This window comes from Paramormyrops kingsleyae, chromosome 9, assembly GCF_048594095.1.
Source record: "Paramormyrops kingsleyae isolate MSU_618 chromosome 9, PKINGS_0.4, whole genome shotgun sequence".
NCBI lineage: Eukaryota > Metazoa > Chordata > Actinopteri > Osteoglossiformes > Mormyridae > Paramormyrops > Paramormyrops kingsleyae.
In genome coordinates, this window is record NC_132805.1 from 1,131,506 (window position 1) to 1,156,711 (window position 25,206).

The 25,206-nt window shown below is 42.0% G+C and overlaps 1 protein-coding gene across 2 annotated transcripts in view; it reads right to left on the reverse strand.

Moving 5' to 3' along the window:
- The window catches only part of LOC111850408 (dynein axonemal heavy chain 11), a 54,508-nt gene extending 29,370 nt beyond the window's left edge, over window positions 1-25,138 (reverse strand). The window contains exons 1-42 of one of the 2 annotated variants that reach the window (XM_023824265.2): window positions 24,775-25,138; window positions 24,464-24,601; window positions 22,381-22,577; window positions 22,084-22,273; window positions 21,902-22,001; window positions 21,187-21,398; window positions 20,676-20,909; window positions 20,205-20,372; window positions 19,053-19,169; window positions 18,482-18,619; window positions 18,069-18,193; window positions 16,839-17,034; window positions 16,566-16,670; window positions 15,768-16,163; window positions 15,239-15,571; window positions 14,734-14,988; window positions 14,409-14,578; window positions 13,953-14,175; window positions 13,403-13,519; window positions 13,148-13,234; window positions 12,521-12,679; window positions 12,190-12,273; window positions 11,917-12,075; window positions 11,469-11,591; window positions 11,164-11,286; window positions 9,216-9,440; window positions 8,680-8,771; window positions 8,446-8,572; window positions 8,176-8,328; window positions 7,404-7,637; window positions 6,952-7,083; window positions 5,930-6,090; window positions 5,178-5,334; window positions 4,691-4,836; window positions 3,844-3,960; window positions 3,624-3,762; window positions 3,403-3,495; window positions 3,096-3,290; window positions 1,873-1,950; window positions 1,648-1,780; window positions 1,276-1,403; window positions 820-968 (exon numbers count right to left, since the gene is read on the reverse strand). In XM_023824265.2, coding sequence (XP_023680033.2) covers window positions 820-968; window positions 1,276-1,403; window positions 1,648-1,780; window positions 1,873-1,950; window positions 3,096-3,290; window positions 3,403-3,495; window positions 3,624-3,762; window positions 3,844-3,960; window positions 4,691-4,836; window positions 5,178-5,334; window positions 5,930-6,090; window positions 6,952-7,083; window positions 7,404-7,637; window positions 8,176-8,328; window positions 8,446-8,572; window positions 8,680-8,771; window positions 9,216-9,440; window positions 11,164-11,286; window positions 11,469-11,591; window positions 11,917-12,075; window positions 12,190-12,273; window positions 12,521-12,679; window positions 13,148-13,234; window positions 13,403-13,519; window positions 13,953-14,175; window positions 14,409-14,578; window positions 14,734-14,988; window positions 15,239-15,571; window positions 15,768-16,163; window positions 16,566-16,670; window positions 16,839-17,034; window positions 18,069-18,193; window positions 18,482-18,619; window positions 19,053-19,169; window positions 20,205-20,372; window positions 20,676-20,909; window positions 21,187-21,398; window positions 21,902-22,001; window positions 22,084-22,273; window positions 22,381-22,577; window positions 24,464-24,601; window positions 24,775-24,996 — 6,830 coding nt within the window. In that variant the 5' untranslated portion in view covers window positions 24,997-25,138. Of the gene's footprint in view, window positions 1-819; window positions 969-1,275; window positions 1,404-1,647; window positions 1,781-1,872; window positions 1,951-3,095; window positions 3,291-3,402; window positions 3,496-3,623; window positions 3,763-3,843; window positions 3,961-4,690; window positions 4,837-5,177; window positions 5,335-5,929; window positions 6,091-6,951; window positions 7,084-7,403; window positions 7,638-8,175; window positions 8,329-8,445; window positions 8,573-8,679; window positions 8,772-9,215; window positions 9,441-11,163; window positions 11,287-11,468; window positions 11,611-11,916; window positions 12,076-12,189; window positions 12,274-12,520; window positions 12,680-13,147; window positions 13,235-13,402; window positions 13,520-13,952; window positions 14,176-14,408; window positions 14,579-14,733; window positions 14,989-15,238; window positions 15,572-15,767; window positions 16,164-16,565; window positions 16,671-16,838; window positions 17,035-18,068; window positions 18,194-18,481; window positions 18,620-19,052; window positions 19,170-20,204; window positions 20,373-20,675; window positions 20,910-21,186; window positions 21,399-21,901; window positions 22,002-22,083; window positions 22,274-22,380; window positions 22,578-24,463; window positions 24,602-24,774 lie in introns of those variants that run through there. The other variant, XM_023824266.2, reaches the window with a different exon arrangement.
- Window positions 25,139-25,206: the final 68 nt, after the last annotated feature.

A 25,206-nucleotide genomic window follows, 5' to 3' on the forward strand; every position in this document is an offset into this window, starting at 1 on the left:
AAAAGAAGGGCTAAAAGTGCTGTTTAGAAGTCAAATGCTTGCCTTGAATACTAGCTCAGTTTAAATTACAGTAATTCTATTTTCGCTGTTATTGTTCATAACCTGGTTCATAACCTGCTGTGCCATTCTGGATAATAAATGCATAAAATTATACTGTTCTATTTCAGCTATAATATATTACAATGTTAGTTTGCAAGAATCCTACATGTGTATCATTTTGCAGTCAAAGTGAAAATTAGGGGTTATTGATAAGCGTTCAGTCAGGTGGCTAATGTTCAGTTTCACTCCCGGCAAAGCATATGCTGCTCTTCCTAAAACAAAACACCAAAGCATACGCTGATCTTCCTAAAACAAAACACCAAAGCATACGCTGATCTTCCTAAAACAAAACACCAAAGTATACGCTGCTCTTCCTAAAACAAAACACCAAACCATACACTGCTCTTCCTAAAACAAAACACCAAAGCATACGCTGATCTTCCTAAAACAAAACACCAAAGCATACGCTGCTCTTCCTAAAACAAAACACCAAAGTATACGCTGCTCTTCCTAAAACAAAACACCAAAGCATACGCTGCTCTTCCTAAAACAAAATACCAAAGCATACGCTGATCTTCCTAAAACAAAACACCAAAGCATACGCTGCTCTTCCTAAAACAAAACACCAAAGCATACGCTGCTCTTCCTAAAACAAAACACCAAACAGTGTAAAGTTCCTAGTAATTCTGCGATTTTGTAATGAAGCCAGAGACATTCGGGGTTTCAGGATCAGCCGAAGCTACAGCGATGCCTGTGTGTGGCAGCACCACAGAGACTCACGGGTTCCAGCCAAGGTCCTGGGGGTTGACGTAGAGGACTCCGGCTCGTGAGACCGTGGCGGGCGTGGCCACGCTCAGGTGGCCGACCTCAAACAGCAACCTCATGGAAGGGGTGAGGGGGACACGCTCATTGCTGGCCAGAGTAAGGACCTTCAAAGCACAAGGGCCATTTTTCTGTTACAATCCCATAAAACACTCAAATGCACTTGAAATTAATATAATACTCCAAAATAAAAATGCAAAACAGACTTTTTGTGACCGTTTTGCTTTTAAATTTTATGTGTTAATCTGTGATTTATAATTCTTCAGGACAGATTGACATATGCCACTCTTCCTTCATTTCTGTCACAACGCCAACCCTTACAAGGCCGAGCATGCCGTCACATGCCCTTACAAGGCCGAGCATGCCGTCACATGCCCTTACAAGTAACAAAGTGCAAATGTGGCATCCTGTCACCTTGTTATCATCCATCACGGTGTTTAGCGACTCAATCCACATGGGATCGATGTCCCCATCCAGGACCATCCACTTGGGTCTTGGGTGTGAGATGTTGGCCTGTTCTCTCATCAGACAGGACAGGAGACCTTAGACAGGGAATTCAGGCTTTTTAGGATTAAACAAACAAAACAATGCATTGCAGTAAACAAGCAAATCAGTCGTGACAGCCTGATGGAAGGATTCTATACGTTAATCAAGGTAGAGTAGATTAGAATGTTACAACAACAACAATGGAAAAAATATTTTCTGAAATCTCAAATCCTAGCAAAATCTATGCGTAACAAAAACAATGGCAGAAGTGAATGGCAAATGACTTATGGATCTGCCTACCATCTTTCCACTCTCGGGTGACGGGGTCAATCAGGCCAAACAGCTCATCCGTGCTCAGGACTTTTGGATTTAGGTCATCCCACACTGGCTTCCTTTGCAAATTAATGTAGGTCTTATGCAAGGTTCTCAATATCTAGTCAAACAAAAGGAATCAAACAAGCAAATGTAACATCAATTGAGGTTTTGAAATCAGCGGACCCACACACATACACACAGACCAGCTACCTTGCTTTTTCCTGTCCCAGCATTTCCAACCACAAATACTGAGTGATGCACGGCCAGAAGCTCCTCCAACTGTACCACCTGATGTAGAGATGGAAAGGCGGACCAGTGTCATGTTTTAAGATACGTTCCATCATTAGGTTAACATTAGATCAGCCTGGCATGACACTGACAAGAGCGCGAGGGCATTCGGATTAACCGCAATAGAGGTGTTCACAGCAGAAGGGTTACCTTTTAAGGACAAGGGGCTGCTTCACCAAGGATGCCATAATTAGGGAAGCACAGTATTAATTAGACACACTTCATAAAGACCTCCTATCATACTTTAACATGGTTCAATTAAAATTTGTCAATAAGTACAGCTAGAAAAATCCTAATTTGGCAAACATAGCATTTTTGAACTAAAAGAATAATCCTTGAGGAAAAAAAATCCACAGAAGACCTTCATTACAGCAGGACACCTGAAGGGGAATTTCGAAAATGATCTTAGCACCTATTGGCAGTGCAGTGGGATTCCTGACAGGAGCCTCATCTTCTCTATTCTAATTGATGTGAACTTCAAAGCGGGCAGAGCAGAGGCTGTGCGGCCCGACGCGGGACAGGGCGGTGAGTGGGCAGTGGTTCAACGCGACACATGATTAGTGGCTCTGTGTTCCCGGCTCACCGGTCTGGCGTTGGAGCTGACGGAATTTTAATGAGGGCAGTGCTGCTGAGAAACCCGGGAGAGCGGCACGAGCGGGTGGAGCGACCTGGAGCGACCTGGAGCGTAGCCAGATATAGGGCCAGCGACACAGGGACTAAAGAGAAACACTGCCACTCATTAGTATACAATGAGCGTCTGACAGAAGCATTAACCCAGGGTAAAACTCATTAATACATGCTTATATTGGCGTAACAGAGTTATACCAGGCTAATTATGTAGCACAAGCGAATTTTTCGACAAAATTTTAACAACAGGTCTTCAGATTTAGAATATCACATCAAAAGTTATTTCTTTTAAACACATGTATTATTGTTTAATGAGGATGCTTCTGTCATTACATATTATCTGCGAGGAGTAGAAAGAATACTACGGTATACGTGTGCAGGTGTATGTGTTTGTTATGGGTGATGAAGAGGATTTCTCTATTTACCTGAGCGCAATAGACATTTTCGTCCACCATTTAGAGTAGAAGAAAAGAGTCTGAGTGTGAAAAACACGGAAGGCCATGGAGATCATCTCTCACCTTGAGGATAAAGGTCTCTTCAGGTTGTAGACAAAGGTCCAGACTGGCCTGAATAACCATCTTCTCAAACTCAAGGTCCCTCTTCCGCTCAACTGCCACAGCAGGGAAGAGGTCACCAATCAAGCCCATGAAGATGTGTACGTCATCCGTGATAATCTTAGGCAGATTGAAGTCTCTCAGGGCACACATTAAGACCTGGCCAATGAGGAAGGACAACAATGTCAAACTCGTCTGGGATTTTTTTGACGATCAGTACATCTGCTTCATGACAAATTAATTATCAATGCAACTGCTCAAGATCATTCACCTGAGCTTCTGGTCTGGTTTTGTCTTCTCTTTTGAGCATACCTGCTACCATCAGGACTGATTTTATGGCACGCAGTCCCCAGTCGTAATGATCCTAAGAATGAAGAAAAGTTCATAATAATGACTTTTCTATCCTGCCCTTTGCATATGCATCTTGTACCTTAACTACATGGAGATTATTAGTAGTTTGCAACATTTTTCTTTGATTTTCATGTTCTGTACCTGTTTAGATAGTAGTTCTTGGCAAAGCTTGTAAAGTTTGATGAACTTTCTCGCAAGTGGCTGAGCTGTCTGGAAACCCTCCGCCACCAGCATGATCTCACAGATCAGCTCGATTTCCGGAAGCACCATAGCGCAGGGTCTGAGCGAGACAGACAGCGAAAGACTTACAGCTGCTGCATTTACACATTAAACTTGTCTGAGAAAATCAGAAGATCCCAACCTGAAAAGGGCCTTGAGGTTCTCAGGCAGTTCTGTGCGACCAGCATATCCTGGATTCATGGTGATGAAGATACCGACAGATGGCTTCAAAGGGATTTCCTCCTCCAAGAAAAGAAACCTGAGAAGATTTAATGCAGAAACACAGGAACAATATAACTGTCCCATAAGAAAGTTTTTTTTAAGTGTACTCAACCTTTCACTTGATCCCCTCAATATGATGTAATATGATACAAAGGCAACATATATAAATGTTACTATAGCAACATTTGTAATTACGAATGCTGTAGCAGTCAGTACCATTACATATTCCTATTACATATTACATGTATCATACATAAATCATATTGCCCCACACCTTCAGGCTTGGGAGCTTGAAAGTCCAATACAAAAAACTAAGGAGGGGTGGCAGATAATTGGCAAAAATCCACCAGGCAGGGGCAGTTATGGGCACAAGCAGAAAAAAACGACAGACTTGTCAGGTACTTGCATGCTACCCATTGTCAACACACTTAAAACTGGCACTTGTTCTCTGGCATAGTACGAAACTCAGAAATCTGGGCAGGAAACTGACAATATAATTTGCCTTCAAGGTACCTGAGACAGAGTGAAAATTTAAAAATCCATCTCATAGCAAATGATCCAGTACATGGTTGTGGGGAAAATCTGAAGCTGAAGATGACTTCAGAAGATTAATATTTCTATAGTACAAATTCACTATTGACACAGGAACCAAACCTGAGTCAATCACAGATGAAACAGGCACCCGGGAACCAAACCTGAGTCAATCACAGACAAAAAAGGGACACAGGAACCAAACCTGAGTCAATCACAGACGAAACAGGCCTCACCTCCTCTTCTGCTTGCGAAGGGCGTCCTGTATGGTCTTCACCTGTACCGCCACAACAGACAGCACCTCCACTGGGATGCGGTTGAACTCGTCGAAGCAGCCCCACGCCCCCGTTTGAGCGAGGCCTTTATATATGTTCCCTATGGACTGGGAGTTCAGACATTTCCTCATTAACAGGAAGCTCGTGCCTCCGACGGCCCCTCCGACGGCCCCTCCGGGCCCCTGCGCTGGCTCATTACATCCGCTTAATGCTGTAATTAGCTTTTCTGGGACGCCGCTCCATATGGTGAGCGCTGTTATTTGCTGCGATCTGCAGCTGTCACCCCGGGTGTCTTGCACGCAGCACAAAAACATGCCATGAGAAAGTGACGATTATGACAGCTGAGGCTTCAGGGAAAGGCACACTTCCTGCATACGGCCAAATCCAATGACACCTGAGTATTATGGTGCTGTAAAAGACAGCGCCTGTTTCTGTTGGGGCATCTCACCTTGTAGTCCATCTGCTCAGAGCAGTTAAAGACATAGACCATGACACCCAGGGCCTTGCCGAGGTCCTTGGTGGTCTCCGTCTTCCCGGTTCCTGCTGGCCCTGTCGGTGCTCCACTCATTGTCAGGTGCAGGGACTGAGTCAGTGTGATGTAACACCTGTGCAAAATGCCCACCTGTCACCATTAGGGTGACCACCTAGTCCATGTCAGGAGGGACACTATGAGCTATGACAGGGTTTGTAAACCACCATTTCAACCATTTCAAGGACCCAGATTTCACTTAAGCACTCAGGACTTTCTGTGTGCTGATTGGTCAGTCTCCCACGTATAATCCTGCATGTGCCACTATTGTCAATGTGAAACTGCTGGATGAGTCTTTAGGTCAAGGAAACAAACCAGTAAAAGTACAAGATGAACTAATTAGCCAAACACAGGAGCCTTTCAGTTTTAAAGTATGTTTGTAAAACCTGAAGTAGCTGATAGTGTCGCTCCTCACATGGAGTAGGTGGCCACTCTAGTCACCTTACATAACTGCCCAACACTCTTCACTGCTTAAGACCGAAGATCTGGGCACACCCTGAATTGATAGGTGACCTTCACGGGAATCTAAACTTAAAAATATGCCACGTGATTTGCTTTCAAAACTGTTCTTTACAGTGGAAGCACAAGATGGAAGAAAAACAGTCAGACATCGTCATTGTAACTTTTATAGGATCTGGAGAGACTGAGTTAAAGGGTTAAAGGTCAGATACCTGTCCGTGAGGGGTGTTATGACCAAACGAGGCGTGTTGCCCAGGTATTCGTAGGAATATAAGAACTGGGCATCGCAGATGTTGGCGAAGCAGTGTCTCAGCTCTTCGTCCCAGCGGTGACGAAGTTGGCAGGACCAGGAGAACGCCTGAGCACTGGTCACCTGGTCGTACAGAAGGGAAAGCATTTTTCAAGCAGGATTAAACGAAGAAAGCCTAGATCTTAGCTAGATATGCATGTTTATTATAGTTAAACCATCTCATAATGTGTGAGAGAATGAATGAATGAATGAATATACAGTACTGTGTGAAAGTCTTAGGCAGTCAAACAAAATGATGTTTAAATGATCTTCATGTTTGTGTAAGACTGTGATATTATGTCTGTCTAAGTGTGTCACCCACTTCAAAGCCTCTCCTAAAGTCACCCCAGTATTAGCAGCAACCATCCAATACACCAAAGTATTCTTTGACTCAACCACTGACACAACCTGCTTGGTAATTCAATACCTCACTGAGTTAATTAACTAATTAAATCGATGAAATAGCTGAACTGATGGTGAGTTTTAGTAACCTCCTGGAGTGGCTGGGGCTTGGGAACGTGAAGCAGTGTTTTTCTATCCATCCAACAAGATATCAGTAACTTTTTAAAGAAAGGAAATGAAAAAAAATCTTTTTTATTTTATTACTCTTCATCTGCCTGTGTTTTATTGTTAAACTGTGTTTTTTCTGAGCAAATCTATACTAGCTACCCAGATAAACAGCTTTCAATATTCCTTTTGACTTTTGCACAGTACTGTATAAAATAAATTAAATTATAATAATGCTTTTCCCTTGATTGAGAGAGCATCAGCTGATACCCAATCAAAATCCTTCTTTGCCCCCCCCCCCCCAACAACTTATTACCTATGTATCTAACTTACTGTTTAAAGGATAAAGTGTATTTTTTGAAAGCAGCTACTATGCAGTTCCATCAAATTATAAAACTATTATGTGAAACAGACATGAGTGAATGTAAGACCAGACACCTTCTGGGCAAGAAGCTTGGACACAACATCTCTGGCATGGACATCTATTGTGCATATAGTCCTTATCTTCTGCCGGTCGCCTGGCAACAGCTCCCCTAACAACATGTTGATCAGTGAGTTGAGCTGAATGATCTAAAGAGAGACAGAGAAAAAGGTGATGCAGCACAAAGCAGGTTTAGATCACTGGTGGGTGATTCTGTCCACATTCTGGTAGTGAGATCTCACAGTCCTTAAGTTTGGCTCTTCAGTATGAAGGGCTGCACACAAAGTCATTCATTAGATTAGGCAACTAAGAAGTATCCAGAAGAGCCATTGTGCCTTTCAATCTCATGCAATCCTCTTAACAGTGACATTCAGAAATCCAACAAAGCAATAAAGAAAGATTGCGTTTTTTGAGGTTATCTTTGCCACTGTGGTTCTAATGCCGGTTTGCATGATTCCTGTATTGTTACCTGCTTCTTATGGTAGTCTTTAAGGGCGGACTCGAAGCCCTCCTCCACCTTCTGGAATGCTATCCCTACATCTGTGCTCCACCAGATCTGCGAGCCGAGGAGGGCCACCTGGGCGGGCTGCTCCTGCACCCACTGCTCCCTCGGCTTCTCCTCATAGCTGGCCACGGCCTCTGCCACACGCCGCCGCACCGTCTCCCGCATGCAGTCCTCCAGATGGCTCAGCCACACCTCCACCTGTGTGACATCACGGCTTTTTAAACCAGGGAACCTGCGACCTCATTTCCAGCAGGAAGTTCCCTCTTGAAATACTGAGAACCATCTTCACCCAAACAAGCAATCCATCTACCCATTTTCTGTAACTGCTTGGCCTATTCGTGGTTATGAGGGGTCCAGAGCCTATCCTGGAGGCTACGGACACAAGGAAGGGAACAACCCAGGATGAGGCTCCAACCCATTGCAGGACACACTCGCACACCATTCACACACTCGCACACCATTCACACACTCGCACACCATTCACACACTCGCACACCATTCACACACTCGCACCAATGAGTAATTTAGCAACTGCAATTCACCTCAGCGTGTTTTCCGACTGTGGGGGGAAACCAGAGGAAACCCCATGAAGACACGAGGAGAACATGCAAACACAGCACATGGAACACACATGGAGACTGGAAACATGGCCCCAGAGGTGTGAGCCCAAACTTAATCTTAATCATAATCTTCAGTATAAATATCAGAATACATGATTCTGTGCTACTTATCTTACCGCTCCAATGCAATGGCAGGGATTCTGGAATGGAACATACTCCTGCTCCTTGCTGAGCATCCCTTGTGCTATGTTTGTCCTTTCGGATTCCTGTCGCCGTAGAAACTGCAGCCCAGCTATACTGTCAAACAATTTCGGTAGGTGTCGTGTCACCTCCAGGAAAAAAAAATCACCAGAACTGTCACCCAACACAGGAGAAGAGGCGAAACGCAACAGAGAAGTAACGAAAAATGAGACATGGTGCATTTTCTGTGCCGCACTGTAACACACCTCTTCAGGTCGGCTTCCTTTGGATAGCATGTCCAATGAATCCGCCGATGACACAAAATAAAACCTGGGGAATAACAGCCGCTTTGTCTCCAAGTACTGAGCCAATGCTTTCTCACACAGCGCCAATCTGTGGGAGAATCACAAGGGAAAAAAACATTTACACTTCTGCACCAAATGCCAAATGATCTTATTATCTCCAATGTTACTTTTTGGAAATAGGAAAACTTCACAGACCGAGTTTGAAGGTCCTCCAGAGTATCGTAGAAAAAGTGCTTGCTGGTGACCTCTATGACATTCTTGGTTTTAGCACTTTCAAACATCAGCTTCTGCAAAAACACAAAACCACAGCATAGTTATATATAAGCTGCATAGCTGAAATATTTCAAAATCAACAGATTTTAATATTTCTGCATATTACAGGTATTACCATCAACCATAATATTTATAGAGCTGTGTGGATATGAAGTTAGTAACATTGAAGTGGAAACAGAAATACATTTATATCATCTGTCCATCCATCCATCCATCCATCCATCTTTCATAACTGCTTATTCCATACAGGGTCTCTTTTTACTTTCATACAGATTCATATGTATTTGCAAATAGCCTGTATTTTCTTGATATAACAAAAAAACCATCAAAAGATTCTCCAGCTATATTTTGAACATTTTTCTATTGTAAAGAAATCTTTCCTGATAGCCTAAAACTGTAGACTCATCTGCAGCAATGGAAACCAGCACAACATATAAACAAAGATGGATGCTGGGCACCTTAAAGTCTGCATCAATGTCCTGGAACCTGTGGGTGTGGTCAGGAAGCTGCTGGCTGATGTCCCCCGAGCCCATGAAGATCCTCTCCAGGTGGGCCCAGGTGCGCTGCACCTCCAGCCACACGCGCAGCACGGCGTCGGCCACCGTGAGGCGACGCTGCCAGTCAGATACCTCAGACAGGAAGTGGTCCACATGTGTGCTCTGCAGAATCAGCTGCAACTGCACCTGCGAGAGGGGAACACAGCGCTCTGGTGACATGGGAAAACAGGAAATACCGAAAACAAAAAACTGCACATATATATGTGCATATTGTCCTAAAGTATATATGCACTGACGACTAAAGTCATTTAAAATTGCATATTCAAAACTCAAAGCTACACTTTTGACAATTGACGTTTAATTAAATTTTGTATTTTTCTATAATGAACATGTTACTAAGCAGCCTAATAATATTAAAGTTTTAATTTCTGCACTATGGAGGATTTCCATCCTGTGGTGCCCCTTAGCATCGTGACCTGCGGTGCCTGGGATGGGCTCCAGGATCTCCCGTCACCCTGAACAGGGCGGATGGATCTCTGCACTTTCACCATGCATATATTAATCATTGGACAAAGAAATAACATTTGCATTTATCATTCTAAGCACAAAGTTTCTTTGGGATTAAAGACACCAAATGTTAGATCAAGTGAAAATGTGTAGATAAATCCAGGATGCGTCTGGCATGATGCCAAGCTTCTCCTCCGCCGAAACCGGCAGAGGGAACAATGTCCAGTCAGCCACAGACACTACAAATCAGAGGATTCAATAGAGCTGCTTAAGTCAGATCTGTCTCTCCGCTGAGTTCAATGGGAAGAGAGAATCACCAGAAAGGCAGCCCAGCATCTGCTCTCCTTTGTCTCCAATGTTAGAGATGGTCTGATGTTAGAGATGGTCTGATATTAGAGATGGTCTGATGTTAGAGATGGTCTGATATTAGAGATGGTCTGATGTTAGAGATGGTCTGATGTTGGAGATGGTCTGATGTTAGAGATGGTCTGATGTTAGAGATGGTCTGATGTTAGACATGGTCTGATGTTGGAGATGGTCTGATGTTAGAGATGGTCTGATGTTGGAGATGGTCTGATGTTAGAGATGGTCTGATGTTAGAGATGGTCTGATATTAGAGATGGTCTGATGTTAGAGATGGTCTGATATTAGAGATGGTCTGATGTTAGAGATGGTCTGATGTTAGACATGGTCTGATGTTGGAGATGGTCTGATGTTAGAGATGGTCTGATATTAGAGATGGTCTGATGTTAGACATGGTCTGATGTTGGAGATGGTCTGATGTTAGAGATGGTCTGATATTAGAGATGGTCTGATGTTGGAGATGGTCTGATGTTAGAGATGGTCTGATGTTGGAGATGGTCTGATGTTAGAGATGGTCTGATGTTAGAGATGGTCTGATGTTAGAGATGGTCTGATGTTAGACATGGTCTGATGTTGGAGATGGTCTGATGTTAGAGATGGTCTGATATTAGAGATGGTCTGATGTTGGAGATGGTCTGATGTTAGAGATGGTCTGATGTTAGAGATGGTCTGATGTTAGAGATGGTCTGATGTTAGACATGGTCTGATGTTGGAGATGGTCTGATGTTAGAGATGGTCTGATGTTGGAGATGGTCTGATGTTGGAGATGGTCTGATATTAGAGATGGTCTGATGTTAGAGATGGTCTGATGTTAGAGATGGTCTGATGTTAGAGATGGTCTGATATTAGAGATGGCTGAAAATGCTTTTTATATGCGATTTATCATTTCGCATGAAATAAACACGGGAGGATTTTCAGCATAAAGTCATTATAAAGTAATTACAGAGTACCAGATGGTGAATGATTAAACTATAAAATACGAAGAAGTGGATAATCCCTTTTCAAAGACGGTGTTAAATATCAATATTATTAACCGCACCTGATTATCCTCTAGAGTGTCTATGAGCTCATCGTCAGGTTTCAGAAGTGGAATGGATGTGCAATCGTGAATCTCATAGGTGAATTCCATCCTTGTCCATGTCTGACTGATTTCTGATAAAACCTAAAAAACAAACAAACAAAAAAAAAACAGCAGAAGGACTGTTTTTGGAGATAATTAAGAGATAGACCAAGGAGAAACCAATAAATCATAAGAATACAAACAAAAACATATAACAACTTTACTACGTGGTAGGAAAATATTCTCATTATAGCGAAGGGAAACACAGAAGCACTGTACAAAACCTTCTCGATAGCCATCTCCTTGACGGCCTTGTCCACAACACGGTGAACCTCATCATCCACCCTGTACAGCCGCAGGGCCAGCAGCTCTGCCAAGGTGGTGCTTTCTGTCATGGTGAAGGTCACCTGCATGGGCCCAACATGGCTGTTTGACGTACAATTTCATTTCATTTAATTTTTTTACAATGTTCTCGCGTCCACGTTTTTTTAAATTGCAAGCTATACACAGACACTCATTATCTCACCAAACAGAAACACTGCACATTTAACTTCAAAGAAATTAAAATTCAATAATTCTCAAGAAGATGGCTTTTGGCAAACATCTATGTTTATAGTCTTCTGTGATCCGTTCGATTTGCATTCTGAGAATATAAACGTTTATGCCAAAACACAAACATATTAAAGTGTTGCTCTACTCTCTTTTATTTAGGAACAGCAACCATCCACTTACACCAGTAGTCCTGACCAACTGGGACCAGTGACGATCTCGCATAGCCCGGTTCTGCAGTTCAGTTACTGCCCGCAGCGAAGTCGCAAGATTGTTAATTTCTGTATCCAGTCCTCTATAAACGTCCCAACTGCGAACCTCTTTGTCCAGCTCCTGCATTTCCTGATCAGACAAGAAACCAGGACAAAAAAAAAAACTCCACAATCTGCAAGACAGCCACCGTTTATTATGGGGTGAAGAGGAAGATGGCACTCGCAGTCCAGCGGGTTACCTTACCCTTTTAAATCTCTTTAATTCCCCATCCATGTGGTCAACACTGATCTCTCTCCAGTGGGTCTTTGTCCAGCTCTCTATGCAGCACTATAATACAAAACAGTTGCTGGTAATTAAACTCGTGACACTGGATGAATGTGCAACTTATTCTTTAACTAGTGGTTCATTTTACTCAAAATTTGCACCGACCATACAACAGCAGGAAAAAAAATATTAATAGCATGTAAGACGTATGCAGATGCCTCAGATAGGACAGCAAGGGTGTGAAGCTAGCTAGCTCTCACTAGGCACTCACACTAGGCGCTCTCACTAGGCACTCACACTAGGCGCTCACCTGAACATAGATGACGATGTCCCACAGCGATTTGAGCAGCATGATGTGTCCCCGGAAGAGCCTGAGTTGCCGATTCTCCGGGATACTCGCTTCGAACAGTTTGCCGGAGTCCTGTAGGGCTGCCATCTCGCCCTCCAGCGTGCTGATTTGCTGGTGAACCTGAGGGTATGATTTCCATAAGAACTTTAGTTGCCTTTTCCCAGCCAAATAGATCATTATTATGCTTCTTTGAGCCACTATAAAGCATTTATGCGCCATTCAAATTCTTCTGAAATCTAGACAAGAATTTTTTTATTGAATGCCTCATCATAACATATTTCTATTGATACTATTAAACCATAACACTCTCAGTTATGTAATACTGTCACACATACCTACAGTAGTGACACATGTACTAGTATAATAGCAAGTAGCATAGCAGTATAGTATAACAAGTACATAAGAACATAAGAACTATACAAACGAGAGGAGGCCATTCGGCCCATCGAGCTCGCTTGGGGAGTGTCAAGAATCTTTTCATTTTAAATTTTAATGAGTCAAATTAATCATTTATAACGTATATTAAAGTAGAACAGTGAAGTAGAATAAATAGAGTATAGAGTATAACAGAAAATTGCTTTGTCTTACTGTGTCAAGCTTAGCATATGGATTAATTGTGTTATAATGAAATGGGGCTTCTTTTCTGAAAATCGCCGTGAATTCATTCTGCTTCATCTGATGGGTAAGAAAAACAGATATTCTCCATAAATAGAGAAAAACGTCTAGAACGGGACACAGATTTCACAGGTGTGAAAATTCCTTGTTATTACCAATGAATTAACTTAATGTCCACTTCAGGTCATGCAGAGGAAAGGCTGGAGGTCTATGGAATCATGCCCTCACCTCAAACGCCACGTATTTCCTGCGTATGACGGACACCTCAGCTGTCTGGAGGGGTGCAACCTCGTGCTTCACCAACACTGCCAGCTTCTTGGTGCTGTTCCACCTTTCAGGAAGTTCCTATTAAAAAAAGGTGTAACAGCATCTAGTAGTGCTTCAAGGGCAGCCTGCCATCCCTATGACCGCTGGGGGTTCTTTATGTCTATGTGGTTCACTTGACAGAAAATCCACGTTGAAGTTAAAGTCTACTTTTGTCATCGTGTGCCTTGTACTTGTGACCATTTCACTGAATGTATTCTTCTTTATGCTTGGCCATAATATGGAATCCTCTTTGCTGATCAAAAGAATATATGCTATTAATTTGACAGGTTGGTAACTGTTACGGCCCAACCCTAGACTGGGGCTTGTAACAGAAATTGGGTATTTTTCGGGTATAACTGAAAGCAAAGCTGAATAAATGTAGGATGTTTAGGGATAACGGAACAATTCAGTGATAAGTTCCCCATTTCCTCTACTTAATTACAGCTCAGGATTGTCAACATTTGCACCTCACCTCCAGGTGGGTATAAACATGACCAGGGATCGTCTGGTCATACCCTTCCAGTAGGGCAACGATGTCCTTCAGAGGCTCAAAGAGACGGTCAGTCGTCACCTGACGTTCCTTCACAGAGAGCAGCAAGCCAGTCACCTCTACCAGATGACTGTAGTCACCCTCAGTCAGGGGACACTTAAGCCCCTTCTCAGTCATCCTGACGAATTCATCCAGCTCATTCAGGCTGAAAAAAACAGACAAATATCACACTACATTAATGCTCAAGCTCATTTTGCATGATGACAGTGTAGATTTCATGCAGTTATATACACCAGCTAATGTGTGATACAAGCACTGCAAAATTCTTTGCAAAAGAACACTATAATAATGTGTCCCAACCTAACAGGATTTGTGTAATAAAAAGTGAAGCTTTGTGATGTTTGTTGAAAAAGCAGTAATTGATAGCATGGACTTCACCTGTCAATCATATGTGCCAAGAGGTGCTCCTTCAGCACCCAGCTCCACTGCTTAATGATGTTTAAGAGGCTAGTCTTGAAAGGCTTGATGTCCACTTTAAACCATCTGTCAAATACTTTAAAGTCTTCAATTTGGCTTATGCGCGCATACATGTTTTCAAAAATGTCAATCTAAAAAAGATCAAACATTTTATTAAACATTTTTGACAATATTGTCAATTTAGAACAGCTTTCTTAAAAGATGAACATCCAAAATTAAATGCATAAATCTGCTGGCCGAAAAACAAATGAGATGATTCAGAACCAAAATATTGCTCATTATTAACCTGCTCCTTGAACTGTTCAATGGTTGGTTGACTTTCTGGAAATGAGTCTGGCCTACAAGCATCAATATCTTCTGTGGTGCAGATGTAGCCATACAGCAGGAAGTGCCTCATGAACGTGGCCTTGTCATTCAGCCACAGGTGGGCGTAAGAGTCAAATGCACGCTGGTAATGCAGGGCTTTCTCGATGGTATCATCAGCTCGCGCCATGATTTCCTGCTGTAGCTCTGTGAGGTTGAACATGCTATCCATGTCACACTTTGAGGGCCGGAAAATGTGAAAAGGTAGTTATATGCATGAAAAATGGGACACAACAATATTTATTCACTGCATATCTTATTCCCTGCTCCTTAAAACAAGAATGAAAAGTGGATACATTTCGAATAATCATAAGATACGGTTTATGGTGTCAGAACCGAAGTCCAATTTCATGGATGGAATACCTTCACCTATCTTTCTACCATCATTAATTCAATGTTCCCTACATGAACAGAGTCTTTGATCATACCTGATAGTTCTCCAAAGGAAGGTGGGATGCAACTCTCTGCACCTGAGCAGACATTTCGAAAATGTCCCCAAGCAGGTCCTCCATCAGGTGATGCAAGCCATCCCTGGCTTCTCGGTCAAGAGAAGGTCTGCAGATGATCAGTGGGGCACTGAGTGACATGTGTGCTTCTAACAGAGGAGCCTCCCTGGACTGGCCATTGGTGTTGTCCACAAAGAATTCCAGGGAGAGCATGATGGCACTGAAGAAACCGTCCATCACTGCCGCATCTAGGTATTCGAGATACGCGTGCCATGCATCCGACGCAGGATCGGCATGGAACAGGGAACAGTTTTCCTGCAAAATCCAACAAAGGAAACTTTACCAGTCAACATTATAACTTTGTAACGAGAATGATAGTATGTAGAATTTAGAATTTTGTTTTATTTTGTCAATTAAAATCACTATCTATATATTTTATACAATGATCTTGGTATTCAAGCTCATATTTGTATCAGTAGCATGACAGTTGCATAGTGAAAGGTACTGTTACATCTATAAGCTTGTGGATAAGTTGTCCATCTCTCTGAATGGCACCGTATCTCTTAGCCAGCCGTTCAGCTCTGTCCTCCAGCTGAAGAAGGGCATCTTTCTTGTTGTCCTTCCTGCAGAAAAGGGGATGCTCACTCCATCCCTTTATCACTGTCTGGATGATTTCCACATTTTCCTTGGTCTTCTGAATCCGGAGCTCCAGGTTTTGAACAGTGTCTTTCAGAGCACAGACATAATCCCAACAGCTGTGGTGCCGCCACGTGAGCTCCGTCTGCACCCTGAGCAGCTGCGCGTCGATGTGCGAGAGCTCCGCGCCGACGAGGGGCACCGCCACCTCCAGTCCAGTCTGCTTTATGTTGTTATAAGCCTGAACCAGCAGCTTCAGGGTCCCCATGTGCTGAAAAGGTCCGATAAATGTGCAATAAAACGCACAGCAAGCCAGACACCAACAAGCAGACAGTTTAAACTACTACACATCGCCTTAAAAAGACAGTGATGATTGCCTGAAGATGTTTGGAAGCAAATTCCTTTTCAGAGTGCTAATAGCAAGGAAAATGTTGCAGGAATCCCTGATGTTTCAATAGGGACCAATGTAATCTCCCTGTGGCATGTTGGAACAGAGTTAGCAGCAGCTGTACCACAGCACACCAATAATTACAGAAATAAACCATAATCAATAAATGTTACTGGAAATGCAAATAAAAAGAAATATTAGCATTGACATAAGTATTTGAGCTTCTTATCGTAGGACATAGGACTTTCATTCAAAAACATTGCTATGTACTATCGAAAGACTTACTGCAATTAAGGTGCCTTTCTTTTTGAAGATGGCCAGTGCAACACTGGGAACTTTGGTATATTCCTGCAGTAGGAGGTACTTCACATCTCTCAGGACTGCTAACAGCTGGAATAAAAAAAAGTGAGTTTGGAGTAATACCTGAGGGCACCTAATAGTGCACTAATACTTTAATAAGCCTTAAAGGATTCAAATTAAATATGTATGTGCAACATTACAGTAAATTTTATATATAAGCACAACTAATAAAGATGATGGATTTAAATATAAATATACCTTTGAACTGAAGTTGACAGAAAGCAGGCCAGTGGTTTTATGTCTCCCGATGAGATTCTGGTCTAAGCTGAAATGGCAGACTTGGTCCAGACCGTGACACCAATCAGAGTAAACATCCCCTTCATACTGATCTAACAGAGCCAGCAGCTCAGAGAACCTCTGGCAGATCCCCTTCATGTCAGCATCATCCATGGAGCTAAAGAAAAAGCCCACATTAATCATTCAAGCATCCACCTTCCAAACAGTACGGGGTCTCAGGTGCTCATTAATCAACGTGCAATTTGGTCCTGCCTGTCATGTCTGCCTGACCCTCCTCTCTTCTCTGACGTGGCCCTGATGAGCCAAGTATTGTCCTTGTTTCCCCTTGTTAGTGTTTGTATTTAAGTAGGCTACTTGTTTGTCCCGGGCGCCCCAGTCCGGTCACTGAAGTCAGTCCCCTTGTTAGTGTTTGTATTTAAGTACTTGTTTGTCCCGTGTGCCCCAGTCCGGTCACTGAAGTCAGTCCCCTTGTTAGTGTTTGTATTTAAGTACTTGTTTGTCCCGTGTGCCCCAGTCCGGTCACTGAAGTCAGTCCCCTTGTTAGTGTTTGTATTTAAGTACTTGTTTGTCCCGTGTGCCCCAGTCCGGTCACTGAAGTCAGTCCCCTTGTAAGTGTTTGTATTTAAGTACTTGTTTGTCCCGTGTGCCCCAGTTCGGTCACTGAAGTCAGTCCCCTTGTTAGTGTTTGTATTTAAGTACTTGTTTGTCCCGTGTGCCCCAGTCCGGTCACTGAAGTCAGTCCCCTTGTTAGCGTTTGTATTTAAGTACTTGTTTGTCCCGTGTGCCCCAGTCCGGTCACTGAAGTCAGTCCCCTTGTTAGTGTTTGTATTTACGTACTTGTTTGTCCCGTGTGCCCCAGTCCAGTCACTGAAGTCAGTCCCCTTGTTAGTGTTTGTATTTAAGTACTTGTTTGTCCCGTGTGCCCCAGTCCATTCACTGAAGTCAGTCCCCTTGTTGCCAAACGCCTGCCTTCAAGTACTTCGTCTCTCAGGTCATGACACTATCCTTGATGTTTAAATGTTTAAACACTACACCAAAAGTAGATTCTTTATATCATTCAAACTAAAAAGTTAAAAGAGTATTCCCCACTAATGGGTTGCTTTAAGCATGAAAGTTTAATTAGATATCACGCGATGTCTTTGAATTTAGACCATTATGAAGTACACAGCCCTCATCGGCATTAGAACTCACAATTCCTGGATAAATGTGAATGTGGCCCAAGGGATTTGCAGTCTCTCTCTCAGCATCTTTGCCCATTTTAGGGACCCTGACATCAAAGGCATGTTCTTCCTCACCAACCCCTTTCTACTCCTCATCTGAAGAACAAAAACAGCACATTTTCCCTTCAAGTTGCAAACGCGTTTTTAATCGTGACTTACTGCAGACAAAGAACCACATATAAAAACATAGTTATTTATTATTAGGGATATAGAGAATTAACATTAAATTTCAGAGTAAAAAAAAACTGTCTATAATATTCATATATTTCTCCTTGTTAACCTGTCTGAGTTTTTTCTTAACGTTTGTATTGAAGAATGCATATCTTATGAAATCTTATTGCCAGTATTTAATAACAGATCAGATGATCCTTTGTACTTGGTTACCTGATGAAGGTGGGTGACATACAACTGTCTACATTTCTCTAACTCCTGGCCAAGCAGCTGTAGCACCAGTGAAAAATTGGGACTGAAGATTTCCTTTATAACTGGTCTTTCCAGGAAGGGTCCACAAACGGCCAGTAACTTCATGCAAATGAAAAATCACACTTTATTAACTGCATCATTGTCTATAATTAAATTCATTAGTGACATTAATAATTTGACACAATAAGGCTTAATTAGTGTTGATGACCACACATTGCCATTTTCAGGCCCAGGATATTGCTGTAGAACCTGTGAGTAATGGTTAATATACTTACAAAAATATATCAAAATTTGAAACTTTGTATTTGTTCAGATCTTGCTGAAAGATGATGTATCTATTTAGTGACAAATTGTTTTAGCAAAACAGCATCTGCATGCTATCACAGACTACATTAGTATATAAAATATTACATATCATAAAAATGGACTATTGTCAGATGAATAGTGACATTTATATGCAGTTAAAATAAATTGCTTTACCAGCGAGAGAATGGAATAAAATGATTAAATAAGAAAAAAGCCAATTTCTTACCTTCAAAGCTGATTCCAAACCAGAACAATCATTAAATGCCAGACACATGACTGTGGCAAGACGACATTCAAAGTCCGAGACTTTTTCTTTGAAATCATCATAGTGACCTTCAAATTCCTGATGGAATGGAAAACACTCTTTGGCTACTGAAGGACGCAGGAACCGCCAATTTTATACTGAATTTATCAAAATCCAAAGTCCAAATGCCGATTAGACACTGTCACTGCAGACAAGCTTCTACCAGACTTCATGTAAGCTCTGATGACACCACTGCCAGCTCACTGACACTGAAAAAGGATCTCGGTGAAAGTGAACCTCTTTTTTCCAAGTTTAAGTTTCACACAGCTGAGTTGCTACAGAGAAAATATTTTTCAACACAGAATCTACTTTGAGTGCATTCTGAAAAAAACTCATACAGCATCTCTCTTCTGGTTTAAACCTTGGATTCTTGGATGTTTTTTTATGGGAGCACAGTGACTGAGTTTATCATCAGTATTAAACTTAAAGATCTTAAGTTACTAAATGGTGAAGGTGCCTGTTTTATGATAGTTCTCATCAGAAATGTTCGGAGATATGACACACATTAACAGTATCTCAGTTTCAGAATTACGCACTGAGTAACATGTTGCCTACAACAAAATGATGACGCCCGATTGGCTACAAGCCGTCCTCCCTGTTACAGACATGCTATCTGTGCATGCAGATCATATATCATGCATTTCCTTTTGCGAAGACTGCTGAAAGACTATTGATGCCTTAAAATCGGCAATTAAAAAGTGAAATACAATCTAATAGATTACAAGAATTTAAGAACTCTACATCTTTTGCCAGGATGGGTTTCTCAATGGAATGCTACTGATGTAGTCCTGACTGTTCAATTACACATTAATTTTCAGGACATTATAAGTCTGTCTCCTGTTTTTGCTTTCGCAAGAGAATAACATGAGTAAATGAGAGATAACTTTAGGTCATATGGATTAGGGAAAAACAGGACTGCACACAATAGGACAGCAGCTATGGTTTAGTGACTGCGCAGAATAGCTTACCTCATTGCTGAGTTGTGAGTTCTATGTAAATGTGATAGCGAGCCAATAGCTAGATAATTTACTGTAAATCAAACATATTCATAATGCCTGCCATGTTTGTCATTACCTTAGTACTGAGACTTTGGGGGCTGCATTCACTGTCCTTCAACACCTTGCAATGCTCCTGGAATTCAACGTAAATGGAAGTCACCTGCTCGCTGTAGCCTTTGCCCCCGGAGCCCCCAAACTCCAGCTTCTCCAGCTTCTCAAACTCTAACATGGTGATAAACAGGTCCTGAAAAAACAAAAGCACGACGTTTTGTACCCGAATGTTAATTATTAAAATACCCTTCTGTAGCAAATGCCATTATGGTGCTGGTGGGAGTTTTATTTACACAAAAATGTTCTGAGGGCAGAGCAAAAAATGATTGGTCCGAGAGATAACCAATCAGTCTGTAGAGGATGCAGGACCAACCAATCGGATGTGAACATTTTTGTGTAAGTAAAACTCACATGAGCAATTATGGCCCCCAACTCCAAAAAAGTCCGAAAAGTCTCATTTCAAAGTAAATCGATTCCCAAGACGCAGCTTTCTCACCTGCAGCTGTCGCAGGCGTACAAGGAAACGATCAAAACGCACAAAGACCAGAGTGGAGGGAAAATCCCAGGGCTGGCAAGCCTGCCCAGGACCCCTGCAACTGGCCAGCTTCTCCCTTTGTGTCTGGAAGGTCTCCTTAAAGTGCATGAAGCAGGCCACCACCACTTGGATCTTCTCCAGGGCTTCCTCAGTGTCCACTTTCAGAAGGTCCCTTGGTGAGAGGTACTCAGTAGCCTTGAGGAAGGAAGGATTCAACGACTGTTTATATCAACATTTTACATTCCACACCACCCAAAACAAAAATCCTGCTAATGGAACACATATATTTTTTATTATATATTTTTCATTTGAAGTGCCCCCCACCCACTGTTTCTGGGACAGACTCCAGGCTCACCATGAACCCACACCGAATAAGTGTTTATAGAAAATGATGCATGGTATCTGATCCTGTACTTCAACCTGTAAGTGGACCCTTCTCACTGAAGTGGCTGTAGGGACGGGTCTGAGTCACCTGCTCGATGAAGAGGTCGCAGAGTTCCTGAAGCAGCACCACAAGGCGCGGTGGTGATCGCAGGGCCTCGCAGTGACACCACACCAGGCAAAGAACATGGAGGAGAGGGCCAACAAGTCGCAGCATATGAGGGAACTGCTTCTCCTGCAGCTGAGACACCAGCCGGACAAGTGGGCGCAGGTGGAGCTCTATGTCGCTGGCCTCCTGAAGAGCTTGAAGACAAACCAGGAGTGTGGAATGTCGCACAGATTCAGCTGAACTCAACTTATTTAGCCTCCACATTTATTCAGTCACTGTCCAAAACCATGCTTGAGAAAGCGAAGCGATTCATATATACTCAACATACTAAAAAATACTAAAAATAGCTGAGTAACTGAACATCAAAGTCTAGAAGTGAAGTCAAATGAAGGGGTAGAATAACACCTTTAAATAGGTATGTTGAGCTTTAGTCGGCCCAATAACATTTGCCATTAAAAAAGCAAAAAAAAAAAAAAAGTGAGAGAGATCTGTTTCTTAGAAACCATTTCTCAAGATGTTGTTGTGTCGCTGTATCTACGATAACGACCCTCCTTGGGAAACGTCCTGCCAGCAGGCTCAGTTAGGTGTGACATCAGAATGCCAGTGACCTTCCCGCTATGCCTCAATCAGTGTCAGAACTGCTAATCAACCATGCTTTGCTGTAAGAGTGAAACTGAGCCATTAATTGCTTACTTACCATAAAATACATCCATTAATGTTGTTTTGAAAGTTGGAAGGTAACTGCTCTCAGATACTTCCAAAATCTCCACCATCTTCTGAATAACAGGACTCTGAAGCTAACACAGAAAATAAGTTCAACTCACCTGACAAAGTTGCAATCAATATATTGTCTATAATTTTGTGCACAGAGAGACACACCTGTTCATAAATACTTTGCATATTTTCCTTCCTAGATTTCCAGAATTCATATTCAGCATTTGGCCCCAGATTAGAACCCTTCTTGAGAAATGTCCTGGAATCTTCTTTCAAAACATCTCGAATCTGATGGGTCCAGTTGATGACCATGGACTCAATGACATATATCACTGTCCTGTTATGTCCATCTTGCCTGAAATATGTTTTGAAATAGAGATTCTTTTTAATGGTACCATGTTATTAGGAAGGATACCTTGCACTGAATGTAAACAACATACATCAGTCAGCTGATGTTCTTACACATTGAATCCAGAATATGAACGACTTTCAATTTCGGTTGTCACTGTGGGAATCGGAAGGTGAGTTTTTCCTGAGCAAAGGCCCCTCAGAATGGACACCTTCCTCTGCAAGCACTCCGCATGCTGACTGATATCTTGAGATACCACACGCGGCCACGTCCTGTGATTCCTCTTGTTTGTCAGCACTGGTACAAAAACCTTGGATAATGCAGACAGCAGATATGCATGCAGAAATATCATCAAAAGACTTCTGCTATTATGAATCTTCTTTCAGTGAGCTAAATCTCGAGTGATTTATGCTTTCACCCAAAATTAGGCGTTTGGGGAATCAAATTTTGAAATTTAAGTAGGCTGATTCCTTTTTGTCATCAAACAAGGCTATATGCATAGTAATACTGCTGTTATCAAATCAATTTAGTAAAAATTGCAAAATTTAATACGAAGTTTTCTAATTAAGTTGCTCATGGGCATGCATTGTATCTACAACCCCAGTTCCAAAAAAGTTGGGACATTGTGCAAATTGTGAGTAAAAACAGAGTGCAATGACATTATTCACAATAGAACATAGAAAACATATCAAATGTTGAAAGTGAGACATTTTGCTATTTCATGAAAAATATTGGCTCATATTGAATTTCATGATAGCAACACGTCTCAAAAAGTGGCCAATAAGAGGCTGGAAAAGTTAGTGGTACAAAAAAAAGCAACAGCTAGAGGAATAATTTGCAGCTAATTAGGTCAAATGGCAACAGGTCAGTAACATGATTGGATATGAAAAGAACATCTTAGAGTTGCAGTGTCTCTCATAAGTAAGGATGGGCAGAGGATCACCTGCACTGACAAATAATGGAGCAATTTCAGAAAAAGTTCCTCAGTGTAAAATTAATCATCTACAGTACATAATATAATTAAAAGATTCCAAGAATCTGGAGAAATCTCTGTGCATAAGGGACAAGGCTGAAAAACCACACTGGATGCCCGTGATCTTCAGGCCCTTAGGCAGCACAAACAGGCATGATTCTGCAATGGAAATCACTAAATGGGCTCAGGAACATTTCCAGAAAACATTGTCAGTGAACACATCCACAGATGCCAGTTAAAACTCTATCATTCAAAGAAGAAGCCGTATATGAACATGATCCACCGACTCTTCTCTGGGCCAAAGCTCATTTAAAATGGACTGTGGCTAAGTGGAAAACTGTTCTGTGGTCAGACAAATCTAAATTTGAAATTCTTTTTGGAAACCGGGGACGCCGTGTCATCAGGACTAAAGAGAAGGATCGCTCAGCATGTTGTCATCACTCAGTTCAATAGCCAGCATCTCTGATGGTATTGGGGTGCATTAGTACATATGGCATGGGCAGCTTGCATATCTGGAAAGGCACCATCAATGCTGAAAGGTATATCCAGGTTCTAGAGCAACATATACTCCCATCCAGATGACCTCTCTTTCAGGGAAGACCTTGCATTTCCCAACATGACAATGCCAAACCACACACTGCATGAATTACATCATCATGGTTTCGTAGAAGAAGGGTCCTGGTACTGAACTGGCCTGCCAGCGGTCCAGATCTTTCACCCATTGAGAACATTTGCTGCATCATAAAAAGAAAATTACGACACAGAATATCTAGGAGAGTTGAGCAACTAGAATCCTGTATCAGCCAAGAATGGGACAACATTCCTTTCCCAAAACTCGAGCAACTGATCTCCTCAGTCGCCAGTCGTGCATAGACAGTGGTTAAAGAAGAGATGATGCCACACAGGGGTAAACATGGCCTTGTCCCAACTTTTTTGAGACAGGTTGCTACATGACATTCAAAATTACCTTATTTTTTCCTTAAAATGATACATTTTCTCAGTTTAAACATTTAATATGTTTTCTATGCTCTGTTTTGAATTTAATATCGGTTTATGAGATTTCCATATCATTGCAATCTGTTTTTATTTACAATTTGCATAACGTCCCAACGTTTTTGGAATTGGAGTTGTATTACTTGGTTGCCTGTGTTGTTAATGCCAAAATGAGTTTTCGCAAAGTCGTTCCATTAAATGTACAAACATGATATTGCGAGTTTAATTACCTGATCCACCGCATGCAACAACTGTTCCAGCAAGTACAGTGACACTACACCAAACGACAAGTATTCTCTGTAATTCACAGGAAGAAGGGTGACATCTTCCTTCTTCTGTATATAAACCCCGTTGACAGCAGAAGATGCCTAAAAAGATCAAACTTAATAGTACTTTGGTCCGAAAGGGCAGCTATTAACAACAAGTCAAATTACCAAACATGGGCGCGACTGCAACGTGACTGATTTAAATTCTAAAACAAACCGAAAAAACTCCAGATTTTAAAAAGTATATAGCCAACACGGAGTAATGCCTAACTTACCTGTTCACATGAAGTTAAAACACCACTCGACTGGATGCTGAAAATCAAAATCTTTGAGTTTTTCTCAAAAAAGTCTTGAAGAACTTTTTGACTGTTCTCCAAGGCTAAATAATTATCCCACGTTTCCGGTTTTATCCTTAGAAACTGGCATATTTTATTTCCAATAAAGCGGACTCTTTCGTCTTCTGCAAACGAAGGAACGCTTTCCTCCTCGTCGGACATTTGTTTACGTTTCTTAACACACTCATACGAATTTATGTATGCTATAGTTCAGACTTAAATCTAGCCCGCATGCAAAGCACTATTGCACTTGAGGAATCCCGTTATTTTACGCTGACGTTGACCCCGTTAAAGGACGCGCAGAGACAACGCGCTTCCTCGGAAAGAAGCAAAATTTAACTTGCTATAAAAATTGGGGGCGGTGCAGCGTCT